Raw genomic sequence first — 23,574 nt, forward strand, 5'->3', positions numbered from 1 at the left:
AAGAAGGTGGTTAGAACACCTTTACTGCAGAATGTATAGGAAAGGGTAACCTACAAAACCAGCCTCCAGGTCCCAGCACCAGCAGTGATTCATGAACCGGACAAAACAAGCCCGGAGGAAGTCCCCCACCAAGATGGTGATGTAGGTTACCAGCATGTCGGACACTGTCAGCCTCATGAATTCCTAAAAGAAGAACACAGATAATGGGCGTGGTCAGGGTTTTACCTTACCTACTTCTCCCACTGACTGCAGACACAAACTCTCACCTGAACCCACTGCCCCATTGCTATGACCTTCTAGTTTTCTCTCCCCTGCCCCCTCCCCATCTTTTGCAGTCCTGGTGCTTGAACTGAAGGTCTGGGAGCTGTCCTTTAACTTTTGTGCTCAAGGCTAGTACTCTACCACTTACAGTAGTACTCTACTTCCAGGGTTTTCTTTTTTTTGATAGTTAATTGGAGATAAGAACATCACAGACTTTCCTGCCTGTGCTGGCTTGGAATCATGATCCTTGAGTAGCTAAGATCACAGGTGTGAGGTGCCAGTGCTTGGCTACCTTCGAGTTCTTTATAGAAAGTGGTGATGTGATAAGCCAGGCCCAAAGAAACATAGGTCCCATGGTTTCCCTTATTTGCAATAACTAGTATAAGTCTAGGACAAGCAGAAAAGGTCAAAAGCTATGTACATATGACCATATAAGATGATGTTAAGTGAAACGAACCCCAGGATAGGGACACAAGTAGTTTTTTTTTCTTGCTTGCTATTGCTTTTAACGTATTTACAATGTACTGTGTGATTTTTTTTTGTTTGTTTGTTTCTCTTGTATGTTCGTCCCCCACGGTATAACCCCTATTTTCACTGTATTTGATGCTGGTGTCCTGCATCTTGTATATACATTTTTCTAATTTGGGGAGGGGAAGGGAAATAACAAAATGCTGAAATAAGGACACATTGTAACAATGAGATGTACAAGACACTATGTTGAAAACGAACTTTACAACTTGTGGGGGGGAGGGAGGAGTTGGGGAGGTAAGGAGGGAAGGGATGGTAGGGGAAAAACAAAGAAGGAGGTAACAATGTTCGATGAGAAATGTACTCATTACCTTACTCATGTAACTGTAACCCTTCTGTACAGTATTTTTACAATGAAACACACACACACATATAAAAGAAAGTGGTGATGTGAGAAAGGGTCTCAGGCTTTGGAGGATGCTTAAATCACAGTTCTATATATTATTAGTTGCATGGTTTTGGAATAATATTGGAACATGGGAACACCCTTTTTTGTGGTACTTTAGTTTGAACTCAGGGCCTCTCACTTGCAAGGCAGCTACTCTACCAATTGTGAGCCATACCTCCAGAATCTTATGCCTGGTCACCTGGTCTATTTGTGCTTTCCCATTTGGCTGAGGGTGACAGGTATGTGCCACCACACCTAGCCATTGGTTGAAATAGAGTCTCTTGAACTTTTATGATGGATCTAGCCTTGAACCATGATCCTCTGATCTCTACTTCTCAGGTAGCTGGGTTTATAGGCTTGAGTATCATACCAGGCTTCTGGGAACATCTTGAAGTTGATAATGATATCACCCCTGTAGAGTTAATGAGAAGCCTGGTGATTACATATGTAAATTGTCTGGTATGTTAGGGATACCCAGTGCAGAGTGGTTATTACTAGGATCTCCAGGCTTACAACCTGCTCTGAAATGTCAGTTGTCCCTTCTAAGACCATCAATCCCTGGGGACCACAGCTGGCTCTTTTACCTCCTATTAAATCAGATTTTGTTCTTTGTATATAAAGATATCAACAGATTGATAGAAAGATAAACCTGGAAAGATTCAGACTCTATCACATGTTTTCTTTTTTTTTTCTGTACTGCAATTTGAACTTAGGGCCTCATGTTAATTAGGCAGGAAGTCTACCACTTGAATCATGCCTGCAGCCTCTTATCACAATATTCAAGTCAGAAATAGATTTGGAGTTCTCAGGGAACACAGGATATGCTTTCCCCTCATTTTGTGCTTTCCAAGATGATTAAGAAGTGCTTGTTAGAGTGGACAGTTGATGAGTGTTTTGGGTTATTGCTTACATGGAAATACCAAGAAAGGAAAACAAAGAACTGAGACTGAAAACAAGGGATCATCTTTGCAGGGAGTGAAACTACTCACGATGCCCACAGCTGTCTCCCAGCAAGAGCCCCGGGGCACATCTGCAGGGTGCAAGGGTGGCCGGGGGACACTGTCATTCCAACCTGAGGAATTGTAATAGTTAAACAGGGTCCAGTGAGTGATGTTCTTTATTGTTTCTTCATTAGCAAGCTAGAACAGAAGATGGAGATGTGGGGTTGGAAGGAGCCAGTAATGGTTCAACTCTTTCCACAGGAGCAATTAAATTAGCAAATGCTGTAATCCTGCCATCTGGACTCTGTTCCTGGACAGTCTCTTCAAAAATATTCTTTCTAGGCTTTCAAGTCCTTGGCTCTTCACTGTTAGTTCATTATCTTCTCTAAGTAAGCATAAATCTACCTAACCATCTCTCCATCCATCCACCCATCCATCTACCCACATACCCACCTATCCATCCACCCCCATACCCATTCATCCATCTGCCTGCCCATCCATCCATCCAACATTCATCCATCCATCCAGTCATTCATTACTTTTTTGTTTTTGTTTTTGTCAGTCATGGGGCTTGAACTCTGGGCTTGGGCGTTGTCCCTCAGATCTTCAGCTCAAGGCGAGCACTCTACCGCTTGAGCCACAGCGCCACTCCCAGTTTTCGAGTGGAGTGGTTTATTGGAGATAAGACTTTCCTGCCCAGGCTGACTTTGAACTTCCATCCTCAGATCTCAGTCCCCTGATTACTAGGTTTATAGGCGTGAGCCACTGGCACCCGGCTCATTCATTACTTTTTGAAAATAATTTATTCCAGGTCTATTTTGGGCATACTAGGCAGTGGTGACCCAGGAGTGATCAAGAGAGATGAAGTTTCTATTGGGAAGTTCACAGTCTCATAAACAACCGGGATGAACAGAAAGACAATTATAGAACAGAGTGATACAAGCTGTGGGAAGCTTTCTCTGGAGGCTGAAGAATATCCATGTTAGATAGTGGGTGTACACAGAGACTTTCTGGAGGCAGTGACATTTGGCCACATACAACTCAGGAAGTTAAGTAGTCACAGGAAACAAGAGAGCTAAGAGAGAACTTTGCCTCACGGAGACAATGTGTGGCTCAGGAGTGTGGGACAGACTCTTGGGGTAGAAAGGAAGCAACAGAATGAGGAAAAAGGCCACATGCAGTCAAGCTGACACTTAGACCCTTCCAACTGTTTCCTGTTAATAGCAAGAAACAGTTCCTGTAGTGCAATAATGAGGACAGAGGATTGGGGAGTGTATATCATCTGGCCCTCTACCCTCCAGTCTAATTTCTCACTTCTTTCCCTCCACTCCGTTCTCTAGCCATCCTCAACACCCCTGTGGCACCAGCAGTTCCCCCTGGTAAGATTCCTGAAGGTGACAGCCTAGACCACTTTTGATGCATTTCCATGCTGCCCTGGGCTTGTTCTCAACACAGCACAGCCCACACCATGCTGTAATGAATGAGTCTGTCTCCCACCCCAGAGCATGAATGCTCTTGGAACAGGACTACATCTTCCTACAGGTCTGCTGTGCCTGAGGACCTCACATAGTGGACACTCCACAACTTTGGGACGCCTTGGTGGGCCACAAAGTCAATGAGGGCATATCACCTCTACAGGATATTGCTTAAATCATAATATAGAAAGGGGTGCAGATAAAATATTACCCATGCCAAGTAACATGAAAAAAATAAGGATAACCTAAGGAAAAAAATCAGGAAAGAATCACAACAAAATACTGGCATCTGTGGTCATTCTTCATTTTCCTTTTCTAAACTTCCAACATTTATTGCATTAAGTTATGCATAGTGAAAAATACTTTACTTCAAAAGGGAATGCAGTGGGTAGCAGGCATTGGTGAAGCTTATGGTTTTTACCTTGAGGTGGACATCATCCATCAGGGCCAAAAGAAATGTGTATAGGTTTCCCAGGAAGAGGGCAAAGATGCGCCCCAGCTGCCACTTCAGCCCAATGCGTGGGTGGTAATTCTCCAAGGCAGCAATGGTTTCGAACAGAGGAGGGCAAAACATCCCAAGTAGGGACATCACAATCTCCACCTGAGAAATCCAGAAAGCCTGGGTTGTTTATGTTATTTGAGTCTACCTTGCTTGGCCCCCATTCCTGTACCCCATGGCCATCCCTCTCCCTGTTGCCCCTCTTTGGTCCCTAGAGATGCCTTTGGGCTTTCCCATCTTTCTGTGTGGCCTTAGCTAAGCCATCAACATAACCCTGAACAGTCAGCCCATGCCCACACATCATAATTCCTAGGGTACTGGCTGCTCTCCTGATTGTTGCGATTAACATTGACTTAAAAAGCAAACTTTCCTCGAGAAGCAAGTGAGTTCACATATGGGGTAGTGCTTGGTGTTCTATAAAAGTTGTGAGTTAGACAGGAATCACCTGGATAGCCCTCAACTCAAGAGGATTGAAGACAGGAAGCTTAGGTCATAGAAAGGAACCAACAGGGGCTAGGAATGTGGCTTGGTGGTTCAGTGCTTGCCTAGCATGCATAAAGCCCTGGGTATGATTCCTCAGTACCACATCAACAGAAAAAGCCAGGAATGGTGGCTCAAGTGGTAGAGTGCTAGCCTTGAGCAAAAGAAGCTCAGGGACAGTATCCAGGCCATGAGTTCAAGCTCCAGAACTGGTCAAAAAAAAAAGGAACCAACAGTAGTAGTTAGGACTTTGGCATTTGGATCTAACGTGTGTGTGTGTGTGTGTGTGTGTGTGTAGTGAGACTTGAACTCAGGGCCTTGAGCTCTCACTTAGCTTTTTCTCTCAATACAGGTACTTTATCATTTGAGCCATACCTCTACTTCTGGCTTTTTGGTGGTTAATTGGAGATAATAGTCCCATGGATTTTTCTACTTGACTGTCTTAAAATCTTAATTCTCAGATCTTAGCCTTCTGAGTAGCTAGGATTACAAGTCTGAGCCATTTCCCTGGGCTGAAGAATCATCTTTTAAAATAATTGGTATTAGGACAACTGGCTACCTAGCTGATTGACATGTTATATTCCAGTTTTATGTAGTTATAAATCTTGGTTCTTTTTTTTTTTTTTTTTTTGGTCAGTCGTGGGGCTTGAACTCTGGGCCTAGGCGTTGTCTCTCAGCTCTTCAGCTCAAGGCGAGCGCTCTACCACTTGAGCTACAGCGCCACTTCCGGTTTTCTGGTGGTTTATTGGAGATAGGAGTCTCATGGTCTCTCCTGCCCGGGCTGGCTTTGAACCACGATCCTCAGATCTCAGCCTCCTGAGTAGCTAGGATTATAGGCGTGAGCCACCAGCGCCCGGCTAAGTCTCGGTTCTTAACATCTAATAACAGATGATTCTCAGTTCAAGATTTCATGCTAATTGAAAGTGATATGATTTTACGTTTTATAACAAGTTCTATAATACAAACTTCCAGGAAGTCTTCTGAATGGCACAAAATCCAGCCATTCCAGCATTTGCCTCCACCAGTGATATCCTTCTTACCTCGTTCCTTTCGTACCAGCTGACATTCTGCATTTTGGAAAATTCCTGGGATCGCTTCACCACAAAGTAAATGAGATATCCACTCCCACACAAGCAGCAGATGATGAGAAAGTTGGCCAGGACACGAAGGAATCTTGTCAGATGGACATTTTCTTCTTTGTTACTCTCTTGTTCATCCACTATTGATTCCTTAGTGTGTGCAAAGGAGATGTGACTAATATCAGGCCAGGAAGCAACAAGAACCATGCTTGTTGGGTTTCTGAGAATACTACTTCCTTGTATTTCCAGAAATAAGTAACAGAGGGGTGATGGAATGCCCTGTGCCCTGAGAAGAGATATCCTGCCCCTTAGAGAAGTGGGAACTACTCTGGGGTGACTACCTTGAAGCTGGTAGTGATGGAGGCATATTTGTTGTCAGCTGTCTCTGAATTCCCAATCAGGTAGTCCCAGCTGGTGAACATTTTGAAACTGAAGGTGAAGTTATCATTCTCTCCCTCACCTGTGCTCCCCTGGGTGTTGCTGGCCATCCTGGAGGGAACAAAGCCCTGTCAGCATGCCTGTCCTATTTCTGCTACATTACCCCGAGAAAACCTTGGCCTACATTGTGGGCAAGGTATTAGACATCTAATGAGGGAATAAGCCAGAGAAGAACTTGAACCAGATCCGGAGCACTTGCCCTTCCCTCCACCACCAAATTCAGAGTCTCCTGAAAACACACATGGCTTCAATTGGACCACAAGGAGCCCATGGGCTTCAGGGCCCTTGTCCTCCACCATAGCACTTGATTTTCTGTGGCTTGGGTTACCTGCAAATACATTTGCCAGTTCTATAAGGGATCTCTCCTCTCAAATCATCTATTTTCTTGGATAACACATCTATTTCTCTCTGATATAAAACCTAGTAACCCCTGGAGAGGTTGATCTGGCCATCAGGAAACACATCCTTTTCTAAGGCAAGCTTGGCTTGAAGAAGCTTGAGCCTTCCTTGTTATATACCTGTTTCATCCTACCTCTCCATGCTCCTGGGAGTTCAGTCCTGTGTAGCTGTGGGCATCACAGCATTCCAAGCAAGGGCTTTGTTGATACTGTAGGGGATTTAGTGTTCCTCCCTCATTTCTTTTTACCTTTTGGCTTTTTGCATTTGCTGTCCTGTAGGACTTGGCTTTTTTAGTCTATCATAAAAACATTTTCTATCTCTCTGCTTATGAAGGATCAAAGCAGGCAAAAAACCCCCCAAAACACATGAGGGCCAAGAAATAAAATCAAGCCTTCTTCTTGTTATTTCTCTTTTATTTTTTATTTTTTGTTGGTTGTGGGGCTTGGACTCTGGGCCTGGGCACTGTCCCTCAGTTCTTCAGCTCAAGACTAGTGCTCTACCAATTGCTACCAATTGAGCCAAAGTCAGAAGTCCAACTTTTCCTGCTTATGTGGTGCTGAGGAATTGAACCCAGGGCCTCATGCATACAAGGAAGGACTCTACCACTGAGCCACCTTCCCAGCCCTTTCTCTTTAATTTAATAGTGCTAAGTGAATTGATAGCACCTCATGCTCATGGTTGAGTACTGGGCAGGGTCTTTCTTGTGAACAGCAGTACTCTCTCCTTGAGGGAGGATACAGCAGAAAGCCTAGTCAAGCTCCCCCATCTCCCTTTCTGGGATTCGAATCAGGCTCTGAGAGTGCTCAGGAGACACAGCCACCCATGCTACCCTGGGAATGGAGGACCCCTATGGTTCTTCTCCTGGTGGTCAGTGTTCTGCAGGGGATCATAACTCTCACACCACAAACTCTTAGCAATGGTTGGATGGGTCTCCTGACCCTTATGAAGGTAATTTATGAGCTTGGCCATTTTTTTTCTAAGAGTATGAATTAAAAGACATAGTCATATTAAAAGGTCATTTCTGACCACCACAGTGACAGGCGGATCCTGGGCTAGAGAGGCTGTGGTGATTCACCACAGATGTGCCTATTTAGTTTAAATTAATTGTTTTATCTTTTTAAGTGCTAGGCTTAGTTCCAAGTGCTAGAGAAAAACAGAAACAAGCCTTGCAAAGCCCTCCAGCCTCACTTTCCCAGAGACAATGCTCCCTCTCAAGCTGTTTTGGACATTTGACAGTCTGGGGACACACAGGGATGTTTGTTGCCTCAGGTGCTTTGAGCATGCTCTTCCTCTGTCCAAAATTCTGCACTTCAGGCTTTCAGCATGGCCGACAATTCTCAGCCTCATCTAAAGGTGTTTCTACAGCATTTCCAAGAACTTTCCATATTACCTGGTTTATAACTTTTATACTCACACTTGATAACCTGCATTTGTTTTGTGTATTTGTTTCCATGGTTTTTTTTCTGAGTGCACCATTAGAAAGTAAGTAGCCACAGTGAGACCTAATGAAGGATTGTTTATGTGATTAAAAAGTCAACATCTGTTTAGGAGACAGTCATACTTACGATCTAATGACAATCATCAAGCTGTAGCCGAACACGCTGACCCCCACCATAAAGTAAGCCATGGGCAGTCTGTACCTTAGCCACCCAATGGTCCTCTGGTTGTTGTAGTAGCCATAGAAGAGTGCAGAATATTTGATGTAGCCCTGTGGGACAGTAAATGCAAATGTTCAGGGTTTGTAAGTTCAGAGCAGAGGGTCTCAGACACTTCCATTCCACCAGAGATTTGGGGCTCTGAGTTTTAACGGAGTCTAAGGGGCCCAAGGAAGAGTTCTGGTTGTTCTTGCTCTTCCTTTTACTCCCCTAGTGACTCCAGAGTCCACCCGTCCCTTTCTTCACATTTCCCTGTCACACTGAGTATAGGAGGGAGGGGAAGTATTGTGAGCTACACAATGAAATTGGGGGATAAAGGTTGTGTGTATGTGTGTGCCCACACAAGTATGTAATGCTCCCAATTGTTTCTCCTCCCAAGACCTGAACATGATGCCTGTAACCCTAACTACTCAGGAGGGTGAGATCTAAGAAATGTGGTTTATAGCCAGCTAGGACAGGAGAGCCTATGAGAGAGACTCTTATCTCCAATTAGCCACCAAAAGAGCCAGAAGTGGAGCTGTGGCTCAATGGATAGAGTGCCATCCTTGAAAAAGGTCAGGGACAGGGCTTGAGTTCAAACCCCAGTACCTACACACACACACACACACACACACACACACACACACACACACACCCCACCCCACAACACAGGACTAGAGAAAAGGGAGCTGCCAGGTAGTGGGTTGGGACTGGCAGTCCTTCCATTTGGGAGTGGAAAGGAATGAATATCTGAGGTAGGAAAGTGACAGGGCCAGTCTGCTCTGGGAGCAGAGGGAATGGGGATTTTAAGGGCTATGTATACGTGAGGAGATAAGGGAGAAAGTTCCCACAGCTCTCTGGATATAACGAGAACTATAGGAAAAGCATTTTCTCTAACTCTGGGATCCTATTTGATGAAAGCACTAGTTTTTCAATAACTAAATGAATCATTGCAGGTTTCTCTAGGCAACCCTGGGCCTTCCAAACACAAAATGGAAGTTCATTGGTGTGTTGTTGATAATACTTCAAAATCCCAAAGGACAGAGAAGTCCATGGCTTTTGCTTCCTCAGCCCGAGGCACAGTCTTCCTGGGGATACTTCCATAGGGCACGCCCATCAGCACCTGGTGACCGAGAGGGACAGGAGCACAAATGAGAAAATAGGAACACACAGAGACGTGTAGAGACTGGATCAGACATTTCCTCTCAGAGCAGGGGACAACTGTTTTCCTCTTTAAATGACATTAATGATTTTTCCTCATTAAAAATGAAATAATACACATTGCAGAAAATATACAGAAGAGCATTTAAAATATATATATAAACTAGGCACCAGCGCTCACACCTGTAATCCTATGTACTCAGAAGGCTGAGATTTGAGGATTGAGCCAGCTTGGGCAGGAAAGTCTGCAAGACTCTTATCTCCAAAAAGCCAGAAGTAGAGCTGTGGCTCAAGTGGTAGAGTGCTAGCCTTGAGAAAACAAAACAAAACAAAACAAAAAAACCCTCTGGGACAGCACCAAAGCCCAGAGTTCAAGCCCTAGGACTGGGAAAAAAATTTACATATTACCTATTGACAAAGATTGCCTGTCAATGATACATTTCATCAAAGTTATCTGAGTTCTATACATCTTTTAGTCTGGTATTTAGCTTAATACTATGATCAATTTCCTATGTCATAGGACATAATAAAAATGACTCCAGGGGCTGGGAAGGTGGCTCAGTGGTAGAGCGCTTGCCTTGCATGCCTGAGGCCCTGGGTTCAATTCCTCAGCACCACATAAGCAAAAAGAAAAAAGCCGTAAGTGGCGCTGTGGCTCAAGTGGTAGAGTGCTAGCCTTGAGCTGAAGAGCTAAGGGACAGCGCCCAGGCTCAGAGTTCAGGCCCTATGACCGGACCCCCCCCTCCAAAAAAGACTCCAAAAGTATATAATCATGCATACATGTACCAAAAAAGCACTTGACCAATTCCCTATTGTTTAATTCTGCATGTATATCCTCAATCAGCACCCTAGGGTGCTGTCCCTGAGCCTTTGTGCTCAAGGCTCGTGTTCCACCACTTGAGCCACAGTTCTACTTCTGGCTTTCTTGCTCTATTGCTGGACAATAGAGCATTTCCTGCTCTGCCTGAGTATCCTCATACACCTGCCCTCATTCACATCCTCACTGATGCAGGAAATCAGAACTGGCTTAAATTTATATATTCATTTAGGAAAGACTTTTTCCCCCTGTGAAGACAAGAATAGCACATTCTGTTTTTTTTTTTTTACCTCTGGAATTATTACTAGACCAAATATTAAACCAAAAAGGACAAGGTTGACTCCATACATCCACCGGAGGAAGATGAAATAGGATGCCACGGAAGAACCAAAATGACCTGGAGAGGGAAAAGATAAAGATCTAAGTGTGCGGATAGAGAACATCGACTCCATTGAGTATTTTGTGTGCGTTTTAGACTCAAGTTTCACATTGGTGTGAGACTAGATAGCCTGACCTCCATTTCCTTTTAGTGGATAAATAAACCTGAGACTCTGTGAGGGTCAACAGACCTGCCACAGCATCCACAACCGGACAGGGAGGAAGCTCAGTTCAAGCCTTGTTCTTTCTAGTCTCAAACTACTCTAGGAAGTTCTTTCCTTCCCTACGCCAACAGAAGCTATGAAACAATCCAATATAAAGGTCAGTACACATTCCAAATCCTTGGGGAAATCAACTATAGGAGGACACTAAAAGAACTCACTTTCAATGTCTTTGATCTTCATTTCCCAGGGGATACATTGAGTCTTGAAATTATCAAAGTCTCTCTTAAACTTGACCCATTTCTGAAATGAAACAAGTAAAACACTCAGTAACTAACATGTGGAGCTGGAGTACAAGGAGGCACGTCCCGGGGACATGCTACTGGCATCAAGTCAACGTGCAGTTGACCTGTGGGTGGCTTCGGGTGCCATCTTGGAGTCCTCATCTCGTGCAACCTTGAGTCTGGGCTCACAAACTCTTGCTTCCTCAAAGTGAGGGGTGATGTGAGAGAAATTCCAGAGCAACAGCAATGCCTTCTATTGGTCTCTAGTGCTGAGGATACCTCAGGTTTGGACAGTTTATACAAACCTAGAAATTCTGTGCACAGGTTGTTGAATTTAGTTAACAACTTCTAATACAATTTTCTTCATCTTAAAACAAAAATTCAAGGGAAAAAGATTTCACAAGTCTTATATTCATACCTGGCAGGCAGACACATACCTACGTCTTATAAGAATTGGTGCTAAACTATGAGGCTGGTAGAAATAGTAAACTGATCTCAGCCCTTGGCTGTTCATTCTTCTCCCAAGGAACTAACCAACAGCTTTGTTTTTATGAACGAAATAAAGAAGGTTATTTCCCCCCTCCTACCATGCTATAATTTGGATCTGGGATATCCTCAAAAGGCTCACATGTTAAAGGCTTGTTTCCCTAGCGTTGTGCTATTTGGAGGTTGTGGGATCTTTAAAAGGTATTGTGTAGGTGGCTCACATCTATAATCCTAGCTACTTAGGAAGCTGAGATCTGAGTATGGTAGTTCAAAGCCAGCAAAGGCAGGAAAGATTGTGAGACTCTTATCTCAAATAAACCACTCAGAAAACTGGAAGTGGCGCTGTGGCTCAAGTGGTAGAGCACTAGCCTTGAGCTGAAGAGCTCAGGGACAGCGCCCATGAGTTCAAGCCCCATGACCGCCCCCCACATCCCCCAAAAAAGGTATTATGTAGTGAGAGATCTTCAGCTCATTGGGGGGGGGGGGTGTTCCTTTTTTTTGCTAGTCTCAGGGCTTGAACTTAGAGCCTGGGTACTGTCCCTGAGCTCCTTTTGCTCAAGGCTAGCACTCTGCCACTTGGACCACAGTGCCACTTCTGGCTTTTTCTGTGATTAATTGGAGATAAAAGTCTCATGGACTTTCCTGCCTGGGTTGGCTTTGAACTGTGATCCTCAGATCTCAGCCTCCTAAGTAGCTAGGATTACAGGTGTGAGCCAATGGCACCTATCTGGGGATGTTCCTTTGAAGGGAATAATGAAACTCTAGCTACTCCTCTAATCCTTCCCTCCTTCCCCCAAGACAGGATCTTATTATGTAACTCAGGCTAGCCTGACTTTCAAGATTCTTCTGCAGAGGCTTCTCAATTGTTGGGATTACAGGTAAATGCCACCATACCTGGCCTTTGTCCTCTCTTTTTGCATTCTGGCCATGAGTGACTATTTTGCTCTGCTATATGATCCAACCATGATGTGCCGCTCATGGACTAGAATCTCCAAAAATGCTAGTCTAACTAATGTTTCTCTTCATAAGTCAATTATCTCAGTGTTTGTTACACTGAGAGAATGCAGATGAATGCACACGGGTCTGTCTACAGTTTGATACGTAGAGTTTATATCAACTGGAAATGGAAGCATCTTATGTGATGGGTTATTCTTTTGATCGTTCCAGGAGATGCTGTCCATAATCCCTGTTTCTGGATTAAATCCACTTGGAATTTAAAAAAAGTCTTAGAAAACAGAAGATTAGGAGATAGGAGAGAACAGATCCTGAAATTGTAGTTGTTGTTGCTATTATTAAAAAGGCTCCTAAAAACTTACTTATGCAGGAGATGAGATTTTATTTCCCTTGTAAATATAGTAAAGGGCGAAAGGGTTATGTGAAGGCAGCAGGCAGGCTCCAGACCTGGTTTTCCAGATGTGGTTTCCAGCACAAGCTGGTAGAATGATTATGATATGGTTGTAGATACAGAAGAGGTGAGAGGTTCACAAGCAGAAGGCTGAATACAAAAATCTGAATGGCAGGTGATGATAGCCTTGGGCTGCTGTAGCCCCACAGCTTAATCCCCCATCCCTGGTTCTGATTCTGTCCTCAAAAATAATCTTTTGCTTATTCATCTTCCTATTAGCTCTGCATAACACGAGCATTTTGTGATGCCCTGGGCTGTGTGTATTTTGGCTTGTATGGCAGTGACTTTCATTAATAGATTGCAGTTGAGATAATGGTTTAGCTTTCCATAGAACTAATTCAACTAGCCAACATGAAAAACATTGCTGATGTGGACTTTGAATTTTCTGGCACTTGCACCAGTCATTTCTCCTCATAAATGAATAATTCAGTATCTGGTTTTATATATCAGTTTCATAATCTTTATTCATGTGAGTTGTCCCTTGAGAGATCGATCTCATGTCAGGATGCTGATACAATCAGTATGAAATATGTAGACATGCAAAGGCTGGGGTCCCACAGGGGCAATGGATGCAGCCAGATGGCGCAGCCTGCTCACAGGTCCCTTGGTAACCAACCACCTGACAGTTCCTCAAGGCTGTAGACATATTAGATGGCAAATTATGCCGGGAGCCTGGGAGAAGATGACCATTGAAATGCTTGCTCTTTATTGGTTCAGCTCAGAAAATTAGATTGGGTGGGGCAAGGGCAGAAGACCCCCAAGTCCCTGCCTCAGGACTGTATGAGATGAGGCAGTTGGCCCTGGGACTGAGCTGTCAGTACTCATGTCATCTTGTGCTCCAGCTACATGTAGGGAACAGGTTTCAAGTGGTGGTTGACTCAAATCCATCCAAGACAGCATGCATGGGCATATGCACACACACACACACACACACACACACACACACACACAGACACGCACACACACACATTTAGATCAATCTTATGAAAACTTACATAAAAAACAATAGGGGCTGGGAAGGTGGCTTAGTGGTAGAGTGCTTGCCTAGCATGCATGAGGCCCTGGGTTTGATTCCTCAGCACCACATACACAGAAAAAGCTGGAAGTGGTGCTGTGGCTCAAGTGTTAGAGTGCTAGCCTTGAGTAAAAGAAGCTCAGAGACAGTGCCCAGAGCCAGAGTTCAGGCCCATGACCGACAAAAACAAACAAATAAACAAACAAAACTATAAACAAAATACCATAACACCAAAATATATCTGTGGAATTAAAAATAATTTACTGCAACTGATAGTATCTCAGAAGAAAGAGGTTTCATAACAAGGAAAAGTGTTTAATAAAAATAGAATATAATAAAAATGGAAGTCTTAATAAACTATAACTAGAAGATTTCTCATCCTTAGTAAGTCTATTTGAGCTGATAACTCTTATAAACACAATGTGAAGTGCTATAGTCTTTCTCATTGAAGTAGTGAGAAGATCATGAAGTCCAGAGTCACTGCTGTCTATGGAAACTGTCTTAGAATTACTAATCCACACTTTAGGGTAGGAATGAGATATCACATTCAGAAGAACCCTACAAAAACATCTTTATATACATAATCAGATAAAACTAGAACAACTTGGCATTAATAAGACAGTGCAAGGGGTTGGGAGGATGTAGGACAGTGACAGAATACTTGCCTACTATGTGGGAGGACCGAGGCTCAATCCCCAGCATTCCCAGATAAAAAGGAGGTACAATAAAAGAACTAGATGTTAATTTGACACACAAATCTCTCTCTGTGTCTCTGTCTCTGTCTCTGTCTCTGTATATCTCTCTCTCTCTCTTTCTGTGTATGTGTGTGTGTGTAAGTGCATGCACATGCATGCTGATTTTGGGACTTAAACTCAGGGCCTGGTGCTCACTTGCTTGGCTTTTTCTGTTCAAGGTTATTTGTTTGAGCCACACCTCTACTTGTGGCTTTTTGGTGGTTAATTGGAGATAAGAGTAATTCTACCCACTCAGGAGATTGAGATCTGAGGATCCCAAGTTGGGATAATCAGCCTCGGTAGGCAAATCCAAGAGATTCTTATCTCTGTTAATGAGCAAAATGTCAGAAGTACAGGTCTGCTTCAACTGGTACAGCACTAACCTTAAGCAAAAAAATCCAATCAAGAGTATGTAAGTCCCTGAGTTCAAGCCCCAGTGCTGGCAGAAAACATTCACACCCCCACCCCCACCCCACCCCACCACATTTTTTTTTTTTTGTAATGATGATAAGGAGCTAGGTGCTGGTGGCTCACATCTGTAATACAACCTACTAAGTAAGACAAGATCTGGAGAATTGAAGTTCAAGGCCATCCTAGAGAGAAAAGGCCACACGATTCCATTTGAAAAAATATCCAGAAAAGCTAAGTGCTTGTAGCTGATGCCTATAATCCTAGCTGCTCAGGAGGCTGATATGTAAGGATCATGGTGTGAAGCCAGAGTGGGCAGGAAAGCTCAGGAGACTCTTATCTCCAATATCCATCAAAAAGTCAGAAATGGACTTGTGGCTCAAGTAGTGAAGCACTAGCCTTGGGCAAAATAAGCTCAGGGACAGCACCTATGCCCTGAGTTCAAGCTCCAGGACCAGCGCACACAACACAGACCCAGACAGACCTAGACAGACATGCACACACAGTAGTAAAAACCACTGAAAATATCCTCCCTCTCATGAAGTAGGCCCTCCTCGGGGTTTGCTTCCTTACAGCACTAACCTTCGCCATCTGCATCCTGTAGGCATAGAGCCTCTTGCCTTTCCCCTTTCCCAAGGCTCCTTCATAGTTCTCCACAAATGCTTGGGCCTCCCTGGGCAGGCGAAAAAATGAGCAGGAATTCAATTAGCACCCAATTCAAGGACATCTCAGCCACAAGGACTTGCATGAGGTTGAAAGCCTGTATGTGTTTATAGCCTTAATTAAGACAGAAATTCAATGATGGCAGGGCATTTTGTCTGTTGAGTCTCTTGACATTTCTGAGTGCCAAGAATAATATTTGTGTATAGAAGATACTTGTGGTGGGCAGTATTTTGTCATTGTTCTCCTAGCTCTTTGCCCTTTCATGGTCCAACTGTGAATAAATTATTACATGTAAAAAGACATGGAAAATGTAATTAAAACTCTTTAGTTGGGTACCCCTGGCTCATGCCTGTAATCCTAGCTACTCAGGGGCTGATGATTATGCTTCAAAGCCAGCCTGGGCAGGAAAGTCTATGAGACTTTTTTTTTTTAAAGCAGATCCTGGGGCTTGAACTTAGGGCCTGGGCTCTGTCCCTGAGCCTCGAGCCACACCATTACTTTTGGCTTTCTCTGAGTAGTTTATTGCAGAAAAGAGTCTATGGACTTTCTTGCCTGAGCTGGCCTTGAACTGAGATCTTCAGATCTCAGCCTCCTGGGTAGGTAAGATTATAGGCCTGAGCCACCAGCACCCAGCCTATGAAACTCTCATTTCCAATTAACTAGCAAAAAGATGGAAGTGGAAGGGCTGGGAAGGTGGCTCAGTGGTAGAGCACTTGCCTTGCATGCCTGAGGCCCTGGGTTCGATTCCTCAGCACCACATAAGCAAAAAGAAAAAAGCCGGAAGTGGCGCTGTGGCTCAAGTGGTAGAGTGCTAGTCTTGAGCTGAAGAGCTGAGGTACAGCGCCCAGGCCCAGAGTTCAGGCCCCACGACTAGACCCTCCCCCCAAAAAAAGATGGAAGTAGAGATGTGTTTCACATGGTAGAGTGCCAGCCCTGAATGGAAAAGCCAAATAAGAACTTGAAGCTCTGAGTTCAAGACCCAGTGCAGGCTATAAGCTTGAACTCTGGGCCTAAGCACTGTCCCTGAGCTCTTTAGTTCAAGGCTAGGGCTCTGCCACTTGAGCCACAGTGCCACTTCTGGTTTTCTGGTGGTTAATTGGAGATAAGAGTCTCATGAACTTTCCTGCCCAGGCTGGCTTTGAACCACACCATCCTCAGATCTCAGCCTCCTGAGTAGCCAGGAATATATGTATGAGCTACCAGAGCCCAGCTTATATTTATGTATTTGTGTGTGTGTGTGTGTGTGTGTGTGTGTGTATGTATTGTGTATTCCTGACTTTAAAATAGAGGGATTATTGTGATTATCTGAATAGGCCCAATGTAATTATATGAGCTTTTAAAACATACAAAGCAGGGAAAAGAGGGCAGATGTGGCAGAGAGAGAGAGATGTCTGAGAAGTGAGAAGCAGGGAAATTCTTTTTTTTCTTTTTTAATGAACTTCCTGAGTGTCCATTTATTATTATTATTATTATTATCACCATCATCATCATCATCATCATCATCATCATCATCATTCTCTGCTCTATCTCTGAGCTTTATTGGCTCAAGGCTAGCACTCTCCCACTTTGGACCACAGCTTTACTTCTAAACTAAACAAGGAAATTCTTAACCCTCTGTTGCCCAGGCTCTTCTGGAGGGGACCTCTCTGCGCAGTATGGGAGGGGCAGCAGCCAGTTGGCATGCAAGAGGACTTCAAACCCTAGATGGGAACCACAGCCCAGCTAATACATTGAGGTTGCCAGCTTCTCCATTGTCCAGTCTGAGATACAGAAGACAAAAAGAAAACCCAAGGAACTCAATGCCCTGCCATTCTTAGCCAATTTGCTACCTTCTCTCCACCAAATCTCCTTTTGTTAGCCTTATGTGTAACATCTAGGGTTTCAGTTGTAATGGGAAGAACAGAGGAAAAGTGTGTAAACTCTGTCTTTCTAGAGGTAGACATCTTTTGCTCACTCTGAAGACAGAGTTTGGATAACTTTCTGAGATATCAAGCTTCTAACAAAGGCAATTGTCTCACCTGACAGTGAGGAAAGCAGTATCTCCAACTCATGGACCCTAATTCTTTTTTTTTTTTGGGTCTGGTCGTGGGGTCTGAACTCTGGGTCTGGGCGCTGTCCCTCAGCTCTTCAGCTCAAGACTAGCACTCTACCACTTGAGCCACAGCGCCACTTCCGGGTTTTTTTTCTTTTTGCTTATGTGGTGCTGGGGAATCGAACCAGGGCCTCAGGCATGCAAGGCAAGCGCTCTACCACTGAGCCACCTTCTCAGCCCCGATGGACCCTAATTCTTACAGCAATATCACTTCCTACCTCATTGTTAATCAGGTCTGTGTGCTTCTCTCATGCCCAACCTCATCTCTCAGCAGCCAGCATAAAATCTGGCATAGAAGATGCTCAAGTCTTGATAACAGCAATAATTACTATTTATCAACTTCATAGTCTATGTTAAAGCACTTACATGAATAGTTCTGAATTTATAGAACAACTCTGTGAGGTATTTATTTTCCACATCTGTACCAATGAGGAAAATGAGGCTTAGAGAGGCCCAAGGAAGGAAACTAGTCCAAGAGATTGAGGAGCAGCCAAAGCCAGTTGGATGAGGCAAAGGCATATTCTTAGATTTGCTCTAATTCACTGCAATTGCTTTTCTTGCCTTGCTATTCTTCTTAGAGTCTACAGTTATTATACTTGGGTTAACCAGCTGCATGGCTGGGCTGTTTTCTAAAACTTTGCTTCTATGTTGGGAATGTGGTTTAGTGGTAGAGTGCTTGCTTAACATGAATGAAGCCCTGGTTTGATTCTTCAATACTTCTTAAACAGAAAAATCCAGAACTGATACTGTGGCTCAAGTGGTAGAGTGTTAGCAAAAACTCAGGGACAGTGCCTAGGCCCTGAGTTCAAGGCCCAGGACTGGCAAACAAACAAACAAAAAAAACAACAAAAATTTCCTCTAAAATGGAGGATGTAGTCTGGGAAAGCTACCTGCAGCTGAAGACAACTGCCAGAAGATGAAATCATAGAGCCGGCAAAGGGGTACATTCTAGAATACCGGGCCATTCTGGAGAGGTGATTATAAGTGAACATATGGGTTCTGGAGCCCAAACTCCCAAGTTCAAATCCTAGCTGGCCACTAAACTTGTCACCTCCCTTTCCTCATTAGTGGGGTGGTACCTTCATTGGTTTAAATGAGCTGCACTCATACATGCTACATTCAGAACAGTGCTTGGTCCCTGGAAAGCACTCAGCCAATGGGAACCATTTGTAAAAGAGGAATACTGTTAACTGGTAAATAACACACAGCTCTGTTGTTAGGTGAGAGGATAGAGCTTTGGGGATCAGGGGAACAAAATACAGCTGAGTCTGAATGGGGACTTCTGTAAGGAAGGGACATTTGGCCTCACTCTTTACTGGGTGTGTGGGAATTAGCCAGATGAACTTCCCAGAAAGCAAAGGTTTTTGGGGCAGAGCCTGGTTGAATGGTGACCCAGAGACTGGGGAGCCTTAGACTTGAGCCTACACTGAGGCTTCTTGGGGAAGGAAAGAAAAAGGGTGAGGAAGAAGGGAGGTGTGGAGGAAAGAAACCCACGATTTGGGCTGGGAAGGTGGCTCAGTGGTAGAGCGCTTGCCTTGCATGCTTGAGGCCCTGGGTTCGATTCCTCAGCACCACATAAGCAAAAAGAAAAAAGCTGGAAGTGGCGCTGTGGCTCAAGTTGTAGAGTGCTAGCCTTGAGCTGAAGAGCTGAGGGACAGCACCCAGGCCCAGAGTTCAGGCCCCACGACTGGACCCAAAAAAAAAAAAAAAAAAAAAAGAAACCCACGATTTGATGGAGAGAGATATCTCAGTGAGGGAGACATGCATGGTTTCTTCTGCTTCCTAGGCCTTAGTCACTGCCTACCTTACCAGCAGTCCCTACCAGGAGGGACTCTGCCCTTAGAGGCAAGCACACATGCAAATGTCCCCTCTGGGCAGCCTTCTGCCGGTTGCCCAGACTTCCAGCCAGCTGGAGATCTCATTCCAACAGCATCTGTGGTTTTCTTTTTCCACTGTTAATAAAAGATGTGTTCAGGTGACACCTGAGGGAAGGTAAGGATGTGTGAGAGTGACAGGTGGCTGATCAGACCTGTTGAGAGGAGGAAGAACCAGCCTGAAAAGAGTGGTGTAAAGGAGCTCAGGAGGAGGCTGGAAAGAAGCCAGATCATTCCCTACAGCTGAGCCTGTCCTATAACCTGTAGCTGCTAGCCATGTGGAATATTTGCATTTTAAATACTGGGGCTTAAACTAAGGGCTCCAAGCTCTTGGTTAGCTTTTTCTGCTCAAGGCTAGTACTCTACTAACTTGGGCTACACCTCCACTTGTAGCTTTTATTTGGTTAATTGGAGATAAGAGTCTCTTGGGTTTGTTTGCCTAGACTGGCTTCAAACCTCAGTCCTCAAATCTCAGCTTCCTGAGTACCTAGGATTACAGGTGTGAGGCACCAGCACCTGATTAATTTTTTTCTTTTTCTTTTCTTTTCTTTCCTTTTTTTTTGGTCAGTTGTGGGGCTTTAACTCAGGGCCTGGGCCCTGCCCCTGAGCCTCTTTGTGCTCAAGGCTAGCACTCTACCACTTGAGCCACAGTGCTACTTCTGGTTTTTGGGTGATTAATTGGAGATAAGAGTCTTATGGGGACTTTTCTGTCTGGTCTGGCTTCAAACCACGATCCTCAGATCTCAGCCTCCAGAGTAGCTAGGATTATAAGCACAAGCTACCGCTTATGGTTATAAATTCTTTTTTTTTTTTTTTGGTTGTTTTTTTTTGTGGGGGGGGAGGGGTCCGGTCATGGGGCCTGAACTCTGGGCCTGGGCGCTGTCCCTCAGCTCTTCAGCTCAAGGCTAGCACTCTACCACTTGAGTCACAGTGCCACTTCTGGCTTTTTTCTTTTTGCTTATGTGGTGCTGAGGAATCGAACTCAGGGCCTCAGGCATGCAAGGCAAGCGCTCTACCACTGAGCCACCTTCCCAGCCCATGGTTATAAATTCTTTTTCTACCTTATTTTGATTGACAACTAAGAAATGTACTTATTTTTGGTATATAACATGATATGTAATGGCTAAATCAAACTAATTAAAGTTAAGTTAGGTACTATGCATTACCTTAGAAATTTTTTGTAGTGAGAGCCGTTAATATCTACTCTGAAAAAATTTCAAGTATATAACACACCGTTATTAACTATCAACACCATATATACTTAAATGAATTTAAATTTAAATAGAAGAGCTTGTGCTGGGCCCTGGTGGCTAAAACTTATGCAGTGTAAAGTCTGTTCTCAGCTCAGAACTGCATTTGAGATGCGACTATCGTAAATTCCTTGGCATGCCATCCCTTCCTATGGAAACCAGAGAAGCACTGGGTTGCAAGTAAGAGGCAAGTGGCATGATCATTTCCAGAACCATCTTCATGCAGCAGCATTCCCCACAGGGCCAGGCACTGGGCTACAGACCTTCCTTCCACTCCTTGTACAGTTCACCGCCTATGGGAGTGGGTGCACATGGAGAGAGGCTGGGGGCATACAGAAAGAATGCTCAGAGAATGCTGATTTCACTGGGGAACATCATGTGCATCTGATTTCTGTGCTGTGTCATGTGCTTACGCTGGGGTGGGTCGGGAGATGAATCTCCATGTTGTCGCATCCTCTTGAGATAAAGAGGAGGAAGGGATCCCATCCCCATCAGAAGGAGCTGAGCCCTGTGGACACTGAGAACCGGAGTTGGTCAAGATGGAGAGCTCAGGTGACTGTTGCTTACCTGAGTTCTGTCAGCTTCTTTGCCATGGGCCAGGGCTTGTTCCGCATGGTGGCGATGAGTTTCTTTTTTTCTTCCACCTGCTCTAGGATCCGGGCCAGTTCTTCCTCAGATAGAGACTCATCGCTAGAGGTACTGGAGACCAAGGAAGATGACCTAGGGGTAGAGCCAGGGGAAGACTCAGAGAGGTAGAAAGGAGGGGGAAGGGATTCATGAGGTCTGAACGTGGAGGAGCTCACAGCCTGACTCTTCTTCTTCTTTTTTTTTTTTTAGGTCTGGTCGTGGGGCCTGAACTCTGGGCCTGGGCACTGTCCCTCAGCTCTTCAGCTCAAGGCTAGCGCTTTACCTCTTGAGCCACAGTGCCACTTCCGGCTTGTTTTTTCTTTTTGCTTATGTGGTGCTGAGGAATCGAACCCAGGGCCTCAGGCATGCAAGGCAAGCGCTCTACCACTGAGCCAACTTCCCAGCCCATAGCATGACTCTTAAAAGGCTGACAAAGCCTGCTCCTGCCCCCAGAGACCTCTACTACCTGTCATGTGAGACCAAAGCTCTGTCCTGTAGCCCATGACACCACAAGGATGTGTCCTTCAACTCTCTCTCTCTCTGAATTCTCCATTCCCACACCAGTGCTGCCCAAGAGAAATAGAATGTGAGCCACTTGTAATTTAAAGTTTCTAGTAGCCACATTTAAATAGTAACAAGAAATGGATAGAACTAGTATTCATATGACCTCATTTCAAGCCAGGCACCAGTGGCTCACACCTATTACCCTTAGCTACTCTGGAGGCTGAGATCTAAGCATCATGGTTCAAAGCCAACCTGGGCAGGGAATTCTGTGAGACTCTAATCTCTAATAAACTACCAAAAAAAGGTGGAAGTGGAGATGTGGCTCAAGTGTTAGAGTGCTAGCCTTGAGTGAAAAAGCTAAAGGGAGAGTGCTCAGGCCCTGAGTTCAGGCCTCAGCACTAACACCTATATTCTCACCCCCTCCTCCAGCAGAAAGTTCATTTTAGCCAACAGATCAAAATTAGAGTTAGAACATGTGCTCAATAAATGCATTGAGATGTTTTAGTCTTTTTTTGGTTCTATCTTCCAAATACATTATCCACTTTGTACTTAAAGATTATGTCAATGCAGACATTAAATTTCCATTGGCCATATTTGATCTGTATTTGGATTTCATAAAGTTGTATTTGAAAAGGTGGATTCACATAGGCAAATTGTTTTCAATATAAAGTTTCCCAATAAGTGAATCATGTGGCAAGATGTCATTTTCCTGACGTCTGCATCTTCAGTGATAAATTATCTTTTTGTAGAAGACATGTTTTGGCTTTAAAGTCAAATCAAATCGATTTAAAAACTACATCTATCTTTCCAAGTTAAATAAACTCACTCTTGCATCAATAGTATCAACACTGAATTAAAATGATGTCAAAACAAATTAAAGTGGAAATTTAGTTCATCAGTCACACTGAGGGAACACACTGCTTCAAGCATGCAACAGCTACATTTGGCTTGTGGCTCTGACATTGGATCACTCAGGAGACAGATATCAGGAGGGTAGAGATCTGAGGGTAGCTTGGGCAAAAAAGTTAGTGAGATACCATGTTGACCAACAAGCCAGCCATGTTGGTATACATTTGTAATCCCAGAGCTATGCAGGAGGCATAGATGGAAGGACTGTTGTGTGAGACTGGCCCTAAAAGAAAAATAACGAAATCAACTTTTAAAAAAGGTTGGAGAAATGGCTCAAGTGGTAATGGGATTGCCTAGAAAGTGCCAGGCCCTGAGTTCAAACCCCAGTGCTAGGGATGTGGAGACAGAGAGAGTGAGAGAGAGAGAAAGAGAGAGAGAGACAGACAGACAGAAGGAGACAGAGAGCTAGAAACAGAGATGGAGGGAGACCAGAAGAAGAAACATTAGCTCTTTGTCATAATCCTAACACTCAAAACTTTTTCAAAGCCGGGCGCTGGTGGCTCACGCCTGTAATCCTAGCTACTCAGGAGGGTGAGATCTGAGGATCGTGGTTCAAAGCCAGCCCGGGCAGGAAAGACTGTGGGACTCCTATCTCCAATAAACCACCAGAAAACTGGAAGTGGCGCTGTAGCTCAAGTGGTAGAGTGTTAGCCTTGAGCTGAAGAGCTGAGGGACAGCGCCTAG

At 44.3% G+C, this 23,574-nt stretch overlaps 1 protein-coding gene across 1 annotated transcript in view; it reads right to left on the reverse strand.

Annotated features, from left to right (window-relative positions):
• Tmc2 (transmembrane channel like 2) overlaps positions 1 to 23,574 on the reverse strand; it is a 38,193-nt gene that overhangs the window by 10,021 nt on the left and 4,598 nt on the right. The window contains exons 4-14 of the mRNA XM_042694625.1: positions 21,418 to 21,570; positions 15,554 to 15,644; positions 10,861 to 10,942; positions 10,391 to 10,497; positions 9,147 to 9,245; positions 8,054 to 8,196; positions 5,993 to 6,140; positions 5,613 to 5,801; positions 4,015 to 4,194; positions 2,167 to 2,316; positions 55 to 183 (exon numbers count right to left, since the gene is read on the reverse strand). Of these exons, the coding sequence (XP_042550559.1) occupies positions 55 to 183; positions 2,167 to 2,316; positions 4,015 to 4,194; positions 5,613 to 5,801; positions 5,993 to 6,140; positions 8,054 to 8,196; positions 9,147 to 9,245; positions 10,391 to 10,497; positions 10,861 to 10,942; positions 15,554 to 15,644; positions 21,418 to 21,570 (1,471 nt within the window). The remainder of the gene's footprint in view (positions 1 to 54; positions 184 to 2,166; positions 2,317 to 4,014; positions 4,195 to 5,612; positions 5,802 to 5,992; positions 6,141 to 8,053; positions 8,197 to 9,146; positions 9,246 to 10,390; positions 10,498 to 10,860; positions 10,943 to 15,553; positions 15,645 to 21,417; positions 21,571 to 23,574) is intronic.

This window comes from Dipodomys spectabilis, unplaced genomic scaffold (assembly GCF_019054845.1).
Source record: "Dipodomys spectabilis isolate Male_0828 unplaced genomic scaffold, ASM1905484v1 ptg000175l, whole genome shotgun sequence".
In the NCBI taxonomy this organism is placed as follows: Eukaryota; Metazoa; Chordata; class Mammalia; order Rodentia; family Heteromyidae; genus Dipodomys; species Dipodomys spectabilis.